The sequence below is a fragment of the Centropristis striata genome, chromosome 6, assembly GCF_030273125.1.
Source record: "Centropristis striata isolate RG_2023a ecotype Rhode Island chromosome 6, C.striata_1.0, whole genome shotgun sequence".
NCBI classification, from domain to species: domain Eukaryota; kingdom Metazoa; phylum Chordata; class Actinopteri; order Perciformes; family Serranidae; genus Centropristis; species Centropristis striata.
In genome coordinates this window covers 39,182,347-39,198,736 of record NC_081522.1, presented here as the reverse complement: position 1 = coordinate 39,198,736, position 16,390 = coordinate 39,182,347, and the positions used below count along the sequence as shown (strand labels likewise).

Sequence of the window (16,390 nt, the reverse complement as noted above, 5' to 3'; positions counted from 1 at the left end):
TTTAAATGATTCTTTGACCCAGAAAATGTAGATTTTGACACTAAGATTGACCTTCTAAGTGACTTGGAAGACATATTGGTTCTCATAGGTCATATACGGTACATATATTCTGAAAAATGAATAACATGCTTGAATTTTATTGAACTTTATTAGCTTCACTTGTATTATTTGTTAAATTTACAAAGATATTTGCAATTCCATTGTGCATAAATGATTCCTTGACCCAGAAAAAAATGTAGATTTTGACACCAAGATTGACCTTCTAAGTGGCTTGGAAGATATATTGGTTCTCATAGATTTCATATGGCTGCCATCTCTGATCCACAATCTTGATGAAGTGGCTCTTATCAAAAATTGAAACTTATGGTGGTGGAGAGGATGTGGAAAAAATGTGGTGCTTTTGTCAGACGTGTCTACTTTCTTCTCAAATCTGGTCCTCAGCCGCCGGACTATCAGGACAGAGGAGGGGAGGAGGAGGAGGAAGAGGAGGAGATGAAGGTCTTCAGATGGAGCCCTCAGACATCCAGAAGTCCTCGTGTGTTTTCAGTTTTCTACTCACTGAAGCTGAAGTTGAGCCCCGAGCTCTCTGTGGTCGGGGAGGAGGGCCCGGCACTAGAGACGGCACTGGAGGGGATACTGCCTTCTGCAGAATAAAACACACGGAGAGTTCAGTTTATTTATTATTTATAATCTGAGAAGGTCACAAACACAAATCTAAACCTCTTCAACTCTGCAGGAGACTGGAAGAACTTCATGTATCGGAACCAACCAGGTCATGATATCTGGTTTGGAAGGAGGTTAAATAATGCTTGTAGAACCTGATAATGTAATAAATTCCCAATAATGTAATGCACTTTTAAGAATAATGTAATAAAGTATAACATCAATGGGAGGTTATTACACGATCAAGTCCTGATAATGTAATAAATCCCCAATATTGTAATAATTTAACAGCAGACCCTGTGTCTCCGTCCCTGTGTGTGTGTGTGTGTGTGTGTATATTTGTATATGTGTGTGTGTGTGTGTGTGTGTCTGTGTGTGTGTGTGTGTGTGTGTGTGTGTGTGTGTGAGTGTGTGTGTGTCCGTCCCTGTGTGTGTGTGTGTGTGTGTGTGTCCGTCCCTGTGTGTGTGTGTGTGCCGCATCTTAAATTAATCTTCAGGTTCTCATCTTTCAGATGATGTTCACCTCCTCTGTTGACCTGCTGTCTCCCCCTGAAATAGACACATTTTGTGCCCAGCAGGACGAGGTCACCGTGTTCTCACACAGACGGGACAAACCGCTCCGACCTGAACCTGAAAACATGATCGCTCTGCTACAAAAAAACACATTTATCTAAAAAGAAAGAAACCCTCAAGAGTATGTTACTTGCTCCACTCTGAGCTGTTTGTCCCTGTGAGTGTGAGTGTGTGTGTGTGTCCATGTCTCTCTCTCTGTGTGTTTGTGTGTGTCTGTGTGTGTCCATCCCTGTGTGTGTGTGTGTGTGTGTCCGTCCCTGTGTGTTTGTGTGTGTGTTTGTGTATGTGTGTCCATCCCTGTGTGTGTGTGTGTGTGTGTCCGTCCCTGTGTGTGTGTGTGTGTGTTTGTGTATGTGTGTCCATCCCTGTGTGTGTGTGTCCGTCCCTGTGTGTGTGTGTGTCCGTCCCTGTGCGTGTATATGTGTGTGTATGTGTGTCCATCCCTGTGTGTGTGTGTCCGTCCCTGTGTGTGTGTGTGTGTGTGTGTGTGTCTATGTGTGTCCATCCCTGTGTGTGTGTGTGTGTGTGTCTATGTGTGTGTGTGTGTGTGTGTGTCTATGTGTGTCCATCCCTGTGTGTGTGTGTCCATCCCTGTGTGTGTGTGTCCGTCCCTGTGTATGTGTGTCCGTCCCTGTGTGTGTGTGTGTGTGTGTGTCTATGTGTGTCCATCCCTGTGTGTGTGTGTGTGTGTGTCTATGTGTTTCCATCCCTGTGTGTGTGTGTGTGTGTGAGTGTGTGTCTATGTGTGTCCGTCCCTGTGTGTATGTGTGTGTGTGTGTGTCTATGTGTGTGTGTGTGAGTGTGTGTCTATGTGTGTCCATCCCTGTGTGTGTGTGTCCCTCCCTGTGTGTATGTGTGTGTGTGTGTGTGTATGAGGGGTATTTTATGCCAGCACACTATACTTAAACGCCTAGAATGCGTCGCCTGTGCCAGCATAAAGTCTGATTAATAGGCGTGCTTACAGACACGCGTATTGCGAGTACACCAGATGACATGGGTGACGGGTGAAAAGTGCCACGAGCGAACGTAGTGGACGCCTGTGTGTGTGTGTAACGCGTGTACGTTAACAGTGTGTTACTCTGTGTAACAGTTCAGCTGTTACACAGAGTCTCAGCTTCATATGGTATTGTTTATAAGAAAGCACAACTTACAGATGAACTCCAAGCCCCCACAGAGCTGTCAGGATATTTCTATTATTTTCAGGCCAGTTTTTATTTTCTTGTTAACGAAATCTCTCTCTCTCTCTCTCTCTCTCTCTCTCTCTCTCTCTCTCTCTCTCTCTCTCTCTCTCTCTAGGTTTGAATGATATCGAATTGATATTTAATGATAGCAAGGGTGAAAGGGATAATTAAAATAATTTCAGCTACTTAAAAATAGTAGGCTAATAGTAAAGTGCAACGCTCACAGCCAGTTCCCAGCTTCGCGCGCGGACACACAGTTCATTACGCACCAGCTGTAATTAGGTAGGTTTACCTGCCTGCAGAAGCCGTAATCGCTGTCACCCCTGAATATTAAGTAGCCATGCGGACCTATCTAATGAATATTCAGTAGCCATGTGGACAGCAGTCCGTTCACAATATGATTCCATCGGACCTTATATCTACACTGTTTAACCCAATTCGGCACTTATGCACAGTCCCATTATGTTTTACAGACATTCGTAGTTAACTAATGAGGTAAAACATTTTGTTTAAGCTGCATTTTGCTGACTTTCACTCCTATAACAGGCTAATTAAGCCTCCGGTTTTGGCCGGAAAAACGTTAAGTTTATCTGGTACGTACGAGATAGTCTTTCTCTTCATCTATAAGTTGTGCTTTCTTATAAACAATACCATATGAAGCTGAGACTCTGTGTAACAGCTGAACTGTTATAGGCTTACACGCGTTACACACACACACAGGCGTCCACTACGTTCGCTAGTGGCACTTTTCACCCGTCACCCATGTTATCTGGTGTACTCGCAATACGCGTGTCTGTACGCCTATGTAGAATTGTACTTAACAGTCACGCGGGTCTTCATGTCACGTATTTGAGGCGTAGTTCACCCGTCACGCAGCCGTCACGTAGGCGTATGTGCAACAACGCGTGTACAGCGTCTGCGTGACGCCTACGTGACGCCTGTCTGTCCATTGAAAGTGAATGGAATTTACACGCGCACGTTAGACGTTTGATGTCATCGCATAGGCGCTGTACACACGTTTTAGTATAGTGTGCTGGCATAAAATGCCCCTCATAGTGTGTGTATGTGTGTGTGTATGCGCGTGTGTGTGTGTGTGTGTGTGTGTGTGCCTATGCGATGACGTCTAACGTGTGCGTGTAAATTCATTCACTTTCAATGGACAGACGAGCGTCACGTAGGCGTCACGCAGACGCTGCACACGCGTTGTTGCGCATACGCCTACGTGACGGCTGCGTGATGGTGAACTACGCCTCAAATACGTGACATGAAGACCCGCGTGACTGTTAAGTACGATTCTACATGAGCGTACAGACACACGCTGTGTAGTGTGTGTGGAAATCATGTAGCGATGAGTCATTCGTGCCACGAGCGAACGTAGCGGACGCCTGTGTGTGTGTGTAACGCGTGTACGCCTTATCTACACTGTTTAACCCAATTCGGCACTTATGCACAGTCCCATTATGTTTTACAGACATTTGTAGTTAGCTAATGAGGTAAAACATTTTGTTTAAGCTGCATTTTGCTGACTTTCACTCCTAAAACAGGCTAATTAAGCCTCCGGTTTTGGCCGGAAAAACGTTAAGTTTATCTGGTACGTACGAGATAGTCTTTCTCTTCATCTATAAGTTATGCTTTCTTATAAACAATACCATATGAAGCTGAGACTCTGTGTAACAGCTGATCTGTGTATATATGCTGCAGAACATAGAAAATGAATAACTGTCAGGTCCTGATGATCCAGTGGACCTCGTGCGTAAATGCGCACAGCCTAGGGGTGGGCGATTTGGCCCTAAAACAATATCACGATATTTCAGGCTAGTTTTGCGATAACGATATTCTTGATGATATTACAAAATACTTAAAAAGATATAGAAAATATGATTTTTTTTAGTCTGTATAAATAAATTAAAATCTAAAAGGCAGTGTGAAGTGCAAATCTCAACAGTTGCAAAATCCCAAAAAAATTACTCTTGAGTATGAGCAAATAATAAAAATAACCATTTAGGGGTTTCGGGGGCATATTTTAATGACATTTTATAAAGGAGAATAAATATGTTTTATTTAAGGCATCTTATTTTGACAGTATTCTTGTAAGTTCTGTGGTGGATTCTGTTAACACACTGTGCTCTTATTTTGAAAGCTGCATGTGTTTAGCGACAGAGAGTAAGTAGCTTTTTGTGATTAAAACAACTTTGATTGTTAGCTAATGTTAGCTTGTGGCTAACGAAGGGCATAATGCAGCAGTGTGTTTGGAGGGCAGCTTGGTATATTCAGTTGTGTAAGTGTCAACCTTACGCCACGACATCAAGAAGTAGGAATGTTGCCAATATCATGATATGCATTTTTTTTAACCATAAGAAAAAAATACCGTTATTATCGTGAACGATGCGATATGGCACACCCCTAGCACAGCCTCTTCCTCAGTTTGTTCCTTATAGGCGTACAGGCGTTATAGGCGTGCACACAGGCGTCCGCTACGTTCGCTCGTGGCACTTTTCACCCGTCACCCATGTTATCTGGTGGACTCGCAATACGCGTGTCTGTAAGCACGCCTATTCATCAGACTTTATGCTGGCACAGGCTACGCGTTTAAGGCGTTAAGTATAAGTATAGTATAGTATAGTATAGTAAGTTAAGTATAGTGTGCTGGCATAAAATACCCCTCATAGCGTGTATGTATGTGTGTGTGTGTGGAGGTGATTCGGCTCATAAACAGGAAACAGCAGCGTCATGTCCCCGCTGCCTCATCTGCTGTTGCCATGGAGAACTTTATGAAAACAGTTTTTGGGAGGTTTCATAAATCAGAGCAGCAGCCTGTTATCTGACCACAATATTCTCCTGAGACCAGGATCACTTTTACAGGAAGGTTTCTCTCTTATTAGTCAATAAAATAACTAAAAACGACCGTTTTAAAGCCGCATGTAGCGAGAAATGACAGGAGTTATTTCACATAAAGCCCATAAAGCCTCCATGACTCGGCTCCTGGTAACTGCAGCCGGCAGCAGATCAAACAAACCTCCAGCATCGCTGCATGTTCACCGGGTGATAAATGAGATCCACTGAGATAATAAAAAGCTGTTCAATGTGAGCAAAATGTGAGTAAAACAACAAGTGGAGGAGGTGAAACACATAAAAAGATGCTTCATCAGTCAGAAACAGTGTGAGGAGGCTGAATTAAACACCTCAGCACCACCAGGGGATAAAAAGGGAAGAAAACAGACTGAAGTAAACAGGTGGAGCTGATACAGAAGAGCAGGGTGATGATATTAAAATGAGTTTCATTAACTCTAAGCCCTCAGGACGGACTGCTAGGCGTCTGACTCCTGCTGGAGTTCAGCTCGTCTGACAGTTTGTTAAAATGAAGCTCGATTTGTAAGATATCAGGCTGTTTGTGAAAAGCACCAACTTCCTCTATGCCAGGGGTCTCAAACTCAAATTACCTGGGGGCCACTGGAGGCAGTATCAAAAAGACACAAAAAAGACACAAAATTACTTTAAAAAGACACAAAATGACCAAAAAAAGACACAGAACTACCAAAAAAGACACAAAATTATTTTTTTTAAAAGACACAAAATGATCAAAAAAGACACAAAATGACAGAAAAAACTAAATTACTTTAAAAGGACACAAAATGACCCAAAAAAGACACAAAATGATCCAAAAAGACACAAAATTACGAAAAAAGACACAAAATTATCTTAAAAAGACACAAAATTATTTTAAAAAGACACAAAATGACACAAAAAAAGAAACAAAATGACACAAAAAAAGACACAAAAAAAAGACACAAAATTACCAAAAAAAGACACAAAATTACCCAAAAAAGTAATTAAAGGGACCTTCCACACACAACACGGTAAAGTGCCACTCATATAAAACTCACATTAAACTTTCATATCAAGGTGGGGGCCACAAAATATCGTCACAAGGGCCACGATTGGCCCGCGGGCCGCTAGTTTGAGACCCATGCTCTATGCTCTTACTTAAATTTCAAAATGGCTGTTAACAAAGTAGTTGAACAACTAACACCTTAACTTTCAGCCTTTTTCAGGGGGAGACAGCAGGTCAACAGAAGTGGTGAACATCATCTGACATATTTCTGTTTTTTTGGTCCTCATCACTGACTTCTACACACAGGCCTACTTCTTATATAATAATATAATGATAATGATAATAATAATAATAATAATAATAGTATAATGTGGTAGAATGATGAAGAGACTCACGCCACAGAGGTCGGCTCGGAGGTCTCAGAGACGTTTCAGATCCGGAGGAGGAGAGAGGCTGCTGGGGACTGTAGAGAGACGTCTGACTCTGGGAGTCAAACAGGCTGGACAGAGCTGAGAGACAGACAGAGAGAGACAGAGAGACAGACAGACAGACAGACAGACAGACAGGGAGACAGGCAGAGAGACAGACAGAGAGAGAGAGACAGAGAGACAGGGAGAGAGACAGGGAGACAGGGAGACAGAGAGACAGAATCTTATTTTATTTCATAGGCTTTTTTTTATTTAAGGTGTTTTGCTTATTTAAATGTGCACTTTATGGAGCTTTGATTAAAAAAAAAAAAGATTTTAAAAATGATCAAAAAAGACACAAATTGACCAAAAATAGATTTAAAAATGTTCAAAAAAAGACACACCATCGAAATAGAAACAAATTGACAAAAATAGATGTCAAAATGACCAAAAAACACAAAATGACCAAAAATAGATAATATATATAAAGTGTTGTTTGTTCAATAACAGATTTATAAAGTGTTGTTTGTTCAATAACAGATATATAAAGTGTTGTTTGTTCAATAACAGATATATAAAGTGTTGTTTGTTCAATAACAGATATAAAGTGTTGTTTGTTCAATAACAGATATATAAAGTGTTGTTTGTTCAATAACAGATATATAAAGTGTTGTTTGTTCAATAACAGATATATAAAGTGTTGTTTGTTCAATAACAGATTTATAAAGTGTTGTTTGTTCAATAACAGATATATAAAGTGTTGTTTGTTCAATAACAGATATATAAATGTTTGTTGTTGTTGTCACCTCTCATGGTCTTGGCGTGCGCCTCGCTGCTGCTCTCACAGACCCTGTTGAGGAACTCGTCCACCTGCTTCAGAGACAGAGAGTTGTGCAGCGTCTCCAGAGGATAGATGGAGGGAACCATGGAGCAGCCTTCAAAACCTGCAGGAGACGAGGAGGAGAGGAGAGGAGAGGAGGAGAGGAGGGTTGGACTCATTCTCCTACTGGACCTCAGGAGGAGGAGGAGAAAAGGAGGAGGAAAGAAAGAGAGAAAGAAAGAAAGAAAGAAAGAAAGAGGAGGAGGAGAGAGAAAGAAGAAGGAGGAGGAGAGCAAAGAGGAGGAGGAGAGAAAGAAAGAAGGAGGAGAAGGAGGAGGAGAGAGAAAGAAAGAAGGAGGAGAAGGAGGAGGAGGAGGAGAAAGAAAGAAAGAAAGAAAGAAAGAAAGAAAGAAAGAAAGAAAGAAAGAAAGAAAGAAAGAAAGAAAGGAGGAAGAGGAGGAGACAAGGAGGAGAGAAAGAAAGAAGAGAAAGAAAGAAAGAAAGAAAGAGGAGGAGGAGGAGGAGGAGGAGAGAGAAAGAAGAAGGAGGAGGAGAGCAAGGAGGAGAAGGAGAGAAAGAAAGGAGGAGAGGAGGAGAGAGGAGGAGAGAGAAAGAAAGAAAGAAAGAAGGAGCAGGAGGAGGAGGAGAGGAGGAGGGACAGAGAAGGAGGGTCGGACCACTTCTCCACGAGGAGGAGGAGGAGGAGGAGGAGGAGGAGGAGGAGGAGGAGGAGGAGGAGGAGGAGGAGGAGGAGGAGAAGTGTCGACACAGAATCTCTGTGTGCATGTTGTTTTTCTGTTTTTCTCTCGATGCAAATCAAAAAACTCCAGCAGTGATTTTATTAGTTTAGTCGCCACACAGAATAAAGCTGCTAACATCACAATTAGTACACACACACACACACACACACACACACAATCACACACAATCACACACACACACACACACACACACACACAGGCCAAAATACACACACACACACACACACACACATACTGTTAACTCCTCTGTTGGTTAGAGCAACATGAACCAAATGAGATGTTTGATCATTAAGTGTTTTTGGTTGTTTATAAAAGAGTTTAACGCATAAATTAACTCTGATTTAAACCATTAAAAACCTGTTGAAGTTCAGTAAACATGCACTGCAAAAAAGGTGTTGATGTTAAGATGTTAAAAAACAGATAAAACAGTAAATCTGAGGGAAATGATCTTGCTGCATGGACAGATAATTTACCTTGACAAGATTTATTAAATTAAGATTATTTTTTATTATGAAGATCTATTGTTGGTCATGTTGTGTTGTGTTGTGTCTTTTTTTTAATCATTTTTACATCTATTTGTGGTCAATTTGTTTCTATTTTGATAATTTTGTGTCTACTTCTGGTCATTTTGTGTTTTTTTTAGTCATTTTTACATCTACAGTCATGGAAACATTCTTGATAATAACCAAAATCATTATGAATAAAACCATGTTAAATGTCTAGATATCAGCTCTTAAATTAAACTCTTATCATCTATTTTTGTTGTTATCATTATATTTGTCCAAATATATGTACCTTTAGTTGTACCAGGCATTAAAATGAACAAGAAACTGAAGAAAAAAATGATCTAATCATTTTTCCCATGACTGTATTTATCTTTATCTGGTCTTTGGGGCCTTTATATCAACTCTTTTTATCTGATTTCTTCTTCAGAAGACAGTATTGCTTCATTAATACATTCATGTGCTGCTTATATCTCTAAACACAAACAAAACAAGCCGACTTCTGCACACAAACTCACAGAACCAGAACCAGATCCAGTCCGGCCTGATACAGAACTAGAAGATGAGACCATAAATGATGATCTGGTCCTCCAGAGATCAGGACTAATGTTCTCTGGCTGCAGGTTGTTCTTTTTTCCAGGGCGACTCTCTAAAACAAGCCGTCTGATATAAAAAGCAGACACAGTGTTTAATGACGGGGAACGCTCCGAGGCCTCCAGGACACAAAGATGAGAATATTAGTTCTCAAGTTTCGGTGTTTTAGCTCCTCAAAGTTACCGTTTCCTCTGGGAGCATTTATGACCCAAGAGAAGGCCGAAAACAGAAAGTTATCAATCATTTTCAGGGTTATTAAAATCATTCTTTGTGCTGTCAAATCAGCTTATTAGTCAGGAAGCTTAGGACCAGATCTGAGAGGAAAGGGACACGTCGGACAAAAGCAACACATTTTTTCCACATGCTCTCTTTCAGCATAGGTTTCAATTTTTGGTAGGAGCCACTTCATCAAGATTGCAGATCACAGATGGCAGCCATATAAAATCCATGAGAACCGATATATCTTCTAAGCCACTTAGAAGGTAAATTTTAGTGTCGAAATCTACATTTTCTGGGTCAAAGAATCATTTAAAGCTGTTGAGAATATCACTAGATGATTGTACCTTTCAGCTAATGACCAAAATAGATGTAAAAATGACCAAAAAGGACAAAAAATTACCAAAAATAGATGTGAAAATGACCAAAAAAAGACACGAAATGACCAAAAATAGATGTAAAAATGATCAAAAAAGACACAAAGTGACCAAAAATAGATGTAAAAATGATCAAAGGCAAATGGCAAACGATCACTCTCCCATGAAGATAGATTCCAAACATTTTCAACTCAGGATCCCCTGCTGCAGCACTTGAAGCGAGTTGCCTTCCAGTCTGGGTGAAAATGAACATATCTATTGGATCAAATAATCATCTAGTGATATTCTCAATAGCTTTAAATGATTCTTGACCCAGAAAATGTAGATTTTGACACCGAAATTGACCTTCTAGTGGCTTGGAAGACATATTGGTTCTCATAGACTCAAAACAAATGTTCCTTTAGTTGTACCAGCCATTGAAATGAACAAGAAATTGAAAAAAAAAACCAAGGGTGATCTAATAGTTTTTTCCATGACTGTATTTTTGGTCATTTTGTGTCTTTTTGATCATTTTCCATCTATTTTTGGTCACTTTGTGTCTTTTTGGTAATTATGTGTCTTTTTTGGTCTATTTTACATCTATTTTTTGGTAATTTTGTGTCTGTTTTGATCATTCAGAAAATCAAGATTGACCTTCTGAGTGGCTTGGAAGATTTATTGGTTCTCATAGACTTTATATGGCTGCCATATCTTGATGAAGTGGCTCCCATTAAAAACTGAAACTTATGGTGATAGAAAGCATGTGGAAAAAATGTGGAGCTTTTGTCTCAGCTGCCAGACTATAAATCTCTGTGTGACGGAAGGAAGGAAAAGATGGTATTTGAAGGTTTATCCTGAGCTGTAACTGTTGGTTCTGTCCTCCTTCTGATGAAGCTGTTAGTCCGACTGTATAAAACACCAGAGGATGCTTTAATATCCTGGTCCTCCTCCAGTCTGCTGCAGATATCTCACTCAGATCACACAGCAGATGCAGCAGGAGCAGAAACACTGATGCTCCACTGCACCATTCAACTACCTGAGACAGAGAACGACTCAATCTGCCTGCAGCAAATACATAAACATCTCTAATGTTTCCTGAACATCAGGAGACGAGGAAAGATCTGGAAAAGACTCCTGGAAAAACCATCAGCTCACATCTAAAGACAAGAGTTTAGAGTTTCTAGTCCCAGACTGAGATTTTAGACTGACTGAGAATCTAGCAGGGAAACTATTTACTACAACTAGGAGAGAGAGAGAGAGAGAGGAGGAGGAGGAGGAGGAGGAGGAGGAGAGGAAAAGGAGGAAGAGAGAGAAAGAGAGAGAAAGAGAGAGGAGAAGGAGGAGGAAAGAGGAGGAGAGGAGAGAGAGAGGGGAGAGGAGGAGGAAGAGAGAAAGAGGTGGAGGAGGAGGAGGAGAGAGAGGGAGGAGGAAGAGAGAGAGGTGGAGGAGGAGGAGGAGGAAGAGAGAGGAGGAAGAGGAGATGGAGGAGGAAGAGAGAGAGGAGGTGGAGCAGAGAGAGAGAGAGAGAGAGAGAGAAGGGGGAGGAGGACAGCAGGAGGAAGAGGAGATGAGGATAAGGAGGAGGAGGAGGAGGAGGAGGAGGATACGAGGAGGAGAGAGGAGAAGGAGGAGAGCAGGAGGAAGAGGAGAAGGAAGAGGAGGAGGAGAGCATCAGGAGAGAAGGAGGGAGAGGAGGAGAAGGAGGAGGAGGAGAGGAGAGAGACGAGGAGGAGAGAGAGGATAGAAAGGAGGAGGAGGACGAGGAAGACGAGGAGAGAGGAGAGAGAGGAGGAGGTGGTAGAGGAGCAGGAGGAGGAGATTATTTATCAGCACCCCAGACGAGGAAAGACTGATATGAAACAGATTTCTACCTTAAACTAACGACGGAGCGCCGTGACTCAGTAAAACTCTGAACTAGATTTACTAGTTTACTTCCTGGTTCTAGTCTGGGACTGAAGGAGGAATCTGTTGGTGGAAGCCAGCGTCAGGTATCAGAGAGAAGAGTAATGATGCAGCTTTGTGACACGATGAGCTCCAGAAACACTTCACTAAATCAGCAGTTAGTGAACAGGACGCCACTTAATCAGCCAATTAAAACAAAGGATGAGACGACGACCCAGATCTGTCAGCAGAAGCTCAGATATCTGCCACCTGGACAGGAAACACCAGTCTGGAGTCACCGCCAGCCAAGTCACCACCTCCTGGAGCCGAGTCCCAGCCAGCTGATCTCCTCTACTCTCTCCTCTGCTCCTCACAGTTCTGACTCCTCTCTCCTCTGGAAGGAGCAGGCAGCACCATGCAGCCAGACCAGCCTGAAACTCTTCCACTGAGGAGGTTGTTTAGCTGCTCATCAAGTGTCCACGCAGCCATCAATCCTCTGAGTTTGTCACATTATACTGCAGCTTTTTCTCCAGAATCATGTGGAAGAAGGATTCAAATCAGACTTCAGGACTTAAAGACACACTCAGTGCGTTTACATGCACAGTTTAATCAAGCTATGCTTAAAAATGAGCAACCAGCTAATGCGACCAGCTAATGTGTGACCGACTAATGTGACCGGCTAATGTGTGACCGGCTAATGTGACCGGCTAATGTGTGACCAGCTAATGTGACCGGCTAATGTGTGACCGGCTAATGTGTGACCGGCTAATGCGACCGGCTAATGTTTGACCGGCGAATGCAACCAGCTAATGCAACCAGCTAATGCGACCGTCTAATGTGTGAACAGCTAATGCGACTGGCTAATGTTACTGGCTAACGTGACCGGCTAATGTGTGACCGGCTAATGCGTGACCGGCTAATGCGACCGGCTAATGTGTAACCGGCTAATGCGACCGGCTAATGTGTGACCAGCTAATGTGACCGTCTAATGTGTGACCAGCTAATGCAACCGGCTAATGTGTGACCGGCTAATGTGTGACCGGCTAATGCGACCTGCTAATGTGTGACCGGCTAATGCGACCGGCTAATGTGTGACCGGCTAATGCGACCGGCTAATGTGTGACCAGCTAATGTGACCGGCTAATGCGACCAGCTAATGCGACCATCTAATGTGTGACCAGCTAATGTGTGACCGGCTAATGCAACCAGCTAATGCGACCGGCTATTGAGACCGGCTAATGCGACCGGCTAATGTGTGACCGACTAACGGGACCAGCTAATGCGACCGGCTAATGTGTGACCAGCTAATGTGTGACCGGCTAATGTGTGACCGGCTAATGTGTGACCGGCTAATGTGACCGGCTAATGTGTGACCGGCTAATGCGACCAGCTAATGTGACCGGCTAATGTGTGACCAGCTAATGCGACCGGCTAATGTGTGACCAGCTAATGCGACCGGCTAATGTGACCGGCTAATGTGTGACCTGCTAATGCGACCGGCTAATGTGTGACCAGCTAATACGACCGGCTAATGTTACCGGCTAACGTGACCGACTAATGCGACCGGCTAATGTGTGACCGGCTAATGCAACCAGCTAATGCGACCGGCTATTGAGACCGGCTAATGCGACCGGCTAATGTGTGACCAGCTAATGCGACCGGCTAATGTGTGACCGGCTAATGTGTGACCGGCTAATGTGCGACCGGCTAATGTGCGACCGGCTAATGCTGTGACCGGCTAATGTGTGACCGGCTAATGTGTGCCATGTGTTGTCTTGTCATACATGTGTAAATCCTATTCCAATCACATTATCTGGGTGTCTTAATCGGAGGTGGAGAACTGCGACATTAGTCGTTTACATGCACTTCAGTTGTCCAGTTGAAGTCAGATTAAGGCAATAATTTGTTATTTTCAAGTGTCATGTAAACAAACTGAGTGACATGAATCCCACCATTTCCATTTCAAAGGACACAAAGCTAAAAAAAAAAAAAGACAGCCAGAGGTCAAAGAGTCTTTGAGTCATCAATAACAATGTTCCAACACAACATCTTCAAAAACTCTGTCTGCAGCCCAGAACTCAAATTACAACCAACGACTCAAGAAAAAACGAGAAAAAACGCACCTTGAACAAATATAGAAAGTGTGTTTGAGATGTTCGACATCAAACTGAGTTTGTGACAAAGCTCGAGCACCAACTGTGCAAATTGGGAAAACTCCCTCAAGACCCAAAACTCTCTGAGGAGGCTCAGAGTCTCCGTGTCCAGATTAGTATTTAGTAATTGGTCATTTGCTTGTTATTGTGAACCACTAAAGCTCATGATCACCTGAGGGGCCGGCAGCCTTAAAGCTGCAAAAACAAATCACATTTATGTTTGGACACATGGGGGCAGCAGAAACAAGCTCCAACTTTATATCTTGATTCACATCAAACATTAACTTTCATTTGATGTTGTGCTTCTATTCACTGTCCAGTATTCTGCAGTCTTTGTCTGGCTTTAGTTTCAGTTTCAGTGCACAACAAGCCGAATGTAAACACATTGTGAACCCTGTGTGCCCTTTAAATATCAGGAAAACACTGCACCACTGACTTTAGACCAGGTTTTTGTTGGTCAACTGTTAAATACACCTTAAAACGCCTCATTTAAAGACCAACAAGCACGTTTGTTACTTACAACGACGACTGCATTGGTCTGAAACCAGCAGGAGTCAACTGCTGTAGTGACATTAAAATAAGCCAGCAATACCTGAAACAAGCACATTTTAGTGGGTAGAAAATGCTAAAACTCTGAACTGGAGACTAATTTTAGGTAACAACTCACCATATTCAACAGTTGAATAGCTTGAAAAGCATTAAAAAGCTCACAATGTCAATCACACACTCAACTAAGAACTGAAGTTATTCAGAAAAAGTTTCCATCTACTTTTTAGAGCATTGAACATTTTTACAAAAAGATTAAAACCTTTACCCAAACTTTTATCAGATTTTTGCATAAAGGTTTTCTCATGAGAATCTTCAGAATCTGCAGAGAAAGACAGCTGATAACAGCTCAAGAAATTAGTTTATAAGGTCCAAAATGGTGAATAAATCCAGTTATGTCCTTTCGTTAGGTAAGAAAGTACAAAACTGCAACACTTAAAATTACAAATAATAAAAAAAGAAACAAAATGAAACACATCCTGCTACTTTTAATTATTTATTATTAATAATAATATTCTACATATTTATTATAATTTATGTATTCTATTTATTATTAGTATTATTAAATTAAATTATTTTAATTTATTTATCATTATTTAATTATTATTATTTTTAATTTATTTATTATTTATTATTATTATTATTTTTATTGTTATTATTTATTTATTATTCTGTTACAAAATGGTTAAAAAATCCAGTTATGTCCTTGTTTTGTCCTTTCATTAGGTAAAAAGGTACAAAATTGCAACACATAAAATTACAAATAAGAAACAAGAAACAAAATGAAACACAAATACGTCCTGCTACTTTTATTTATTATTAATAATATTATACATTATATCATTATTTATTATAATTTATTTATTTAATTATTATCTGAGCAGCTCTTTCTTCAGCAGACTATTAAACCATTAAAGAAGGAAAGCTTCCGCAGTCATTCATTCCAGCTGCCATAAGACTGTACAACACCAGCACAACCTGAACATTTTTGCATATAATCTGCACTCTGCACATTCTCCACTTAATTTGCACAAATTTGTATATAGTATATTATTGTTGTATATTGTATATTGTTAAATGTCTTTTCTTAGATTGTTTATTTTTTATCTTTATCTTAAAGATTGTGCGATAATTTTGCGGCTGTAACAAAGAAATTTCCCCACTGTGGGATTAATAAAGTAAAATCTAATCTAATCTAATCTAATTATTATTATTATATATTTATTATTCTGTTACTCATAAAAATTACAAATAAAAAGAAACAAAAATGAAACACATACACATCCTGCTACTTTTATTTATTATTATTTATTATTAATAGTATTATACATTTTATTATTTATGATAACTTATTTATTCTATTTTTATTATTATTTAGTGTATTAATTTAATTAATTTATCCTTATTTATTTAATTAATATTATTATTATTATTATTTATTATTCATAATAATATTACTATACATTATATTATTATTTATTATAATTTAATTATTCTATTTTATATTATTTAATTTATTAATTTAATTTATTTATCCTTATTTATTTATTTATTTAATTATTACTATTATTTCTTCTTCTTATTATTATTATAATTATTTATTTATTATGATTTTATTTATTTATTTAAATTATTTATCATTATTTATTTAACAATAATAATAATAATAATAATTAATATATTAAATATTTATTTATTTAGTATTATTATTGATATATTATTCTGTTACTCAGGAACTGTAAAACCTCCTGGAGATCTGACCGACCTCTCACCTTGTTGCCGTAGTGACCTCCAGCACACTGTGACATCACCGTGACATCACTATGACATCACTGTGCACATGGTTAATATTTTTCTGACGGCACCGATCAGCGATGCTGTCAGAGGTGAATTTAATTTCATCC

The 16,390-nt window shown here is 40.2% G+C and overlaps 1 protein-coding gene across 1 annotated transcript in view; it reads right to left on the bottom strand.

Moving 5' to 3' along the window:
- Positions 1-484: 484 nt before the first annotated feature.
- The window catches only part of ppip5k1b (diphosphoinositol pentakisphosphate kinase 1b), a 67,787-nt gene continuing 51,881 nt past the window's right edge, over positions 485-16,390 (bottom strand). The window contains exons 26-28 of the mRNA XM_059335051.1: positions 7,463-7,600; positions 6,645-6,758; positions 485-643 (exon numbers count right to left, since the gene is read on the bottom strand). Of these exons, the coding sequence (XP_059191034.1) occupies positions 552-643; positions 6,645-6,758; positions 7,463-7,600 (344 nt within the window). The 3' untranslated portion in view covers positions 485-551. The remainder of the gene's footprint in view (positions 644-6,644; positions 6,759-7,462; positions 7,601-16,390) is intronic.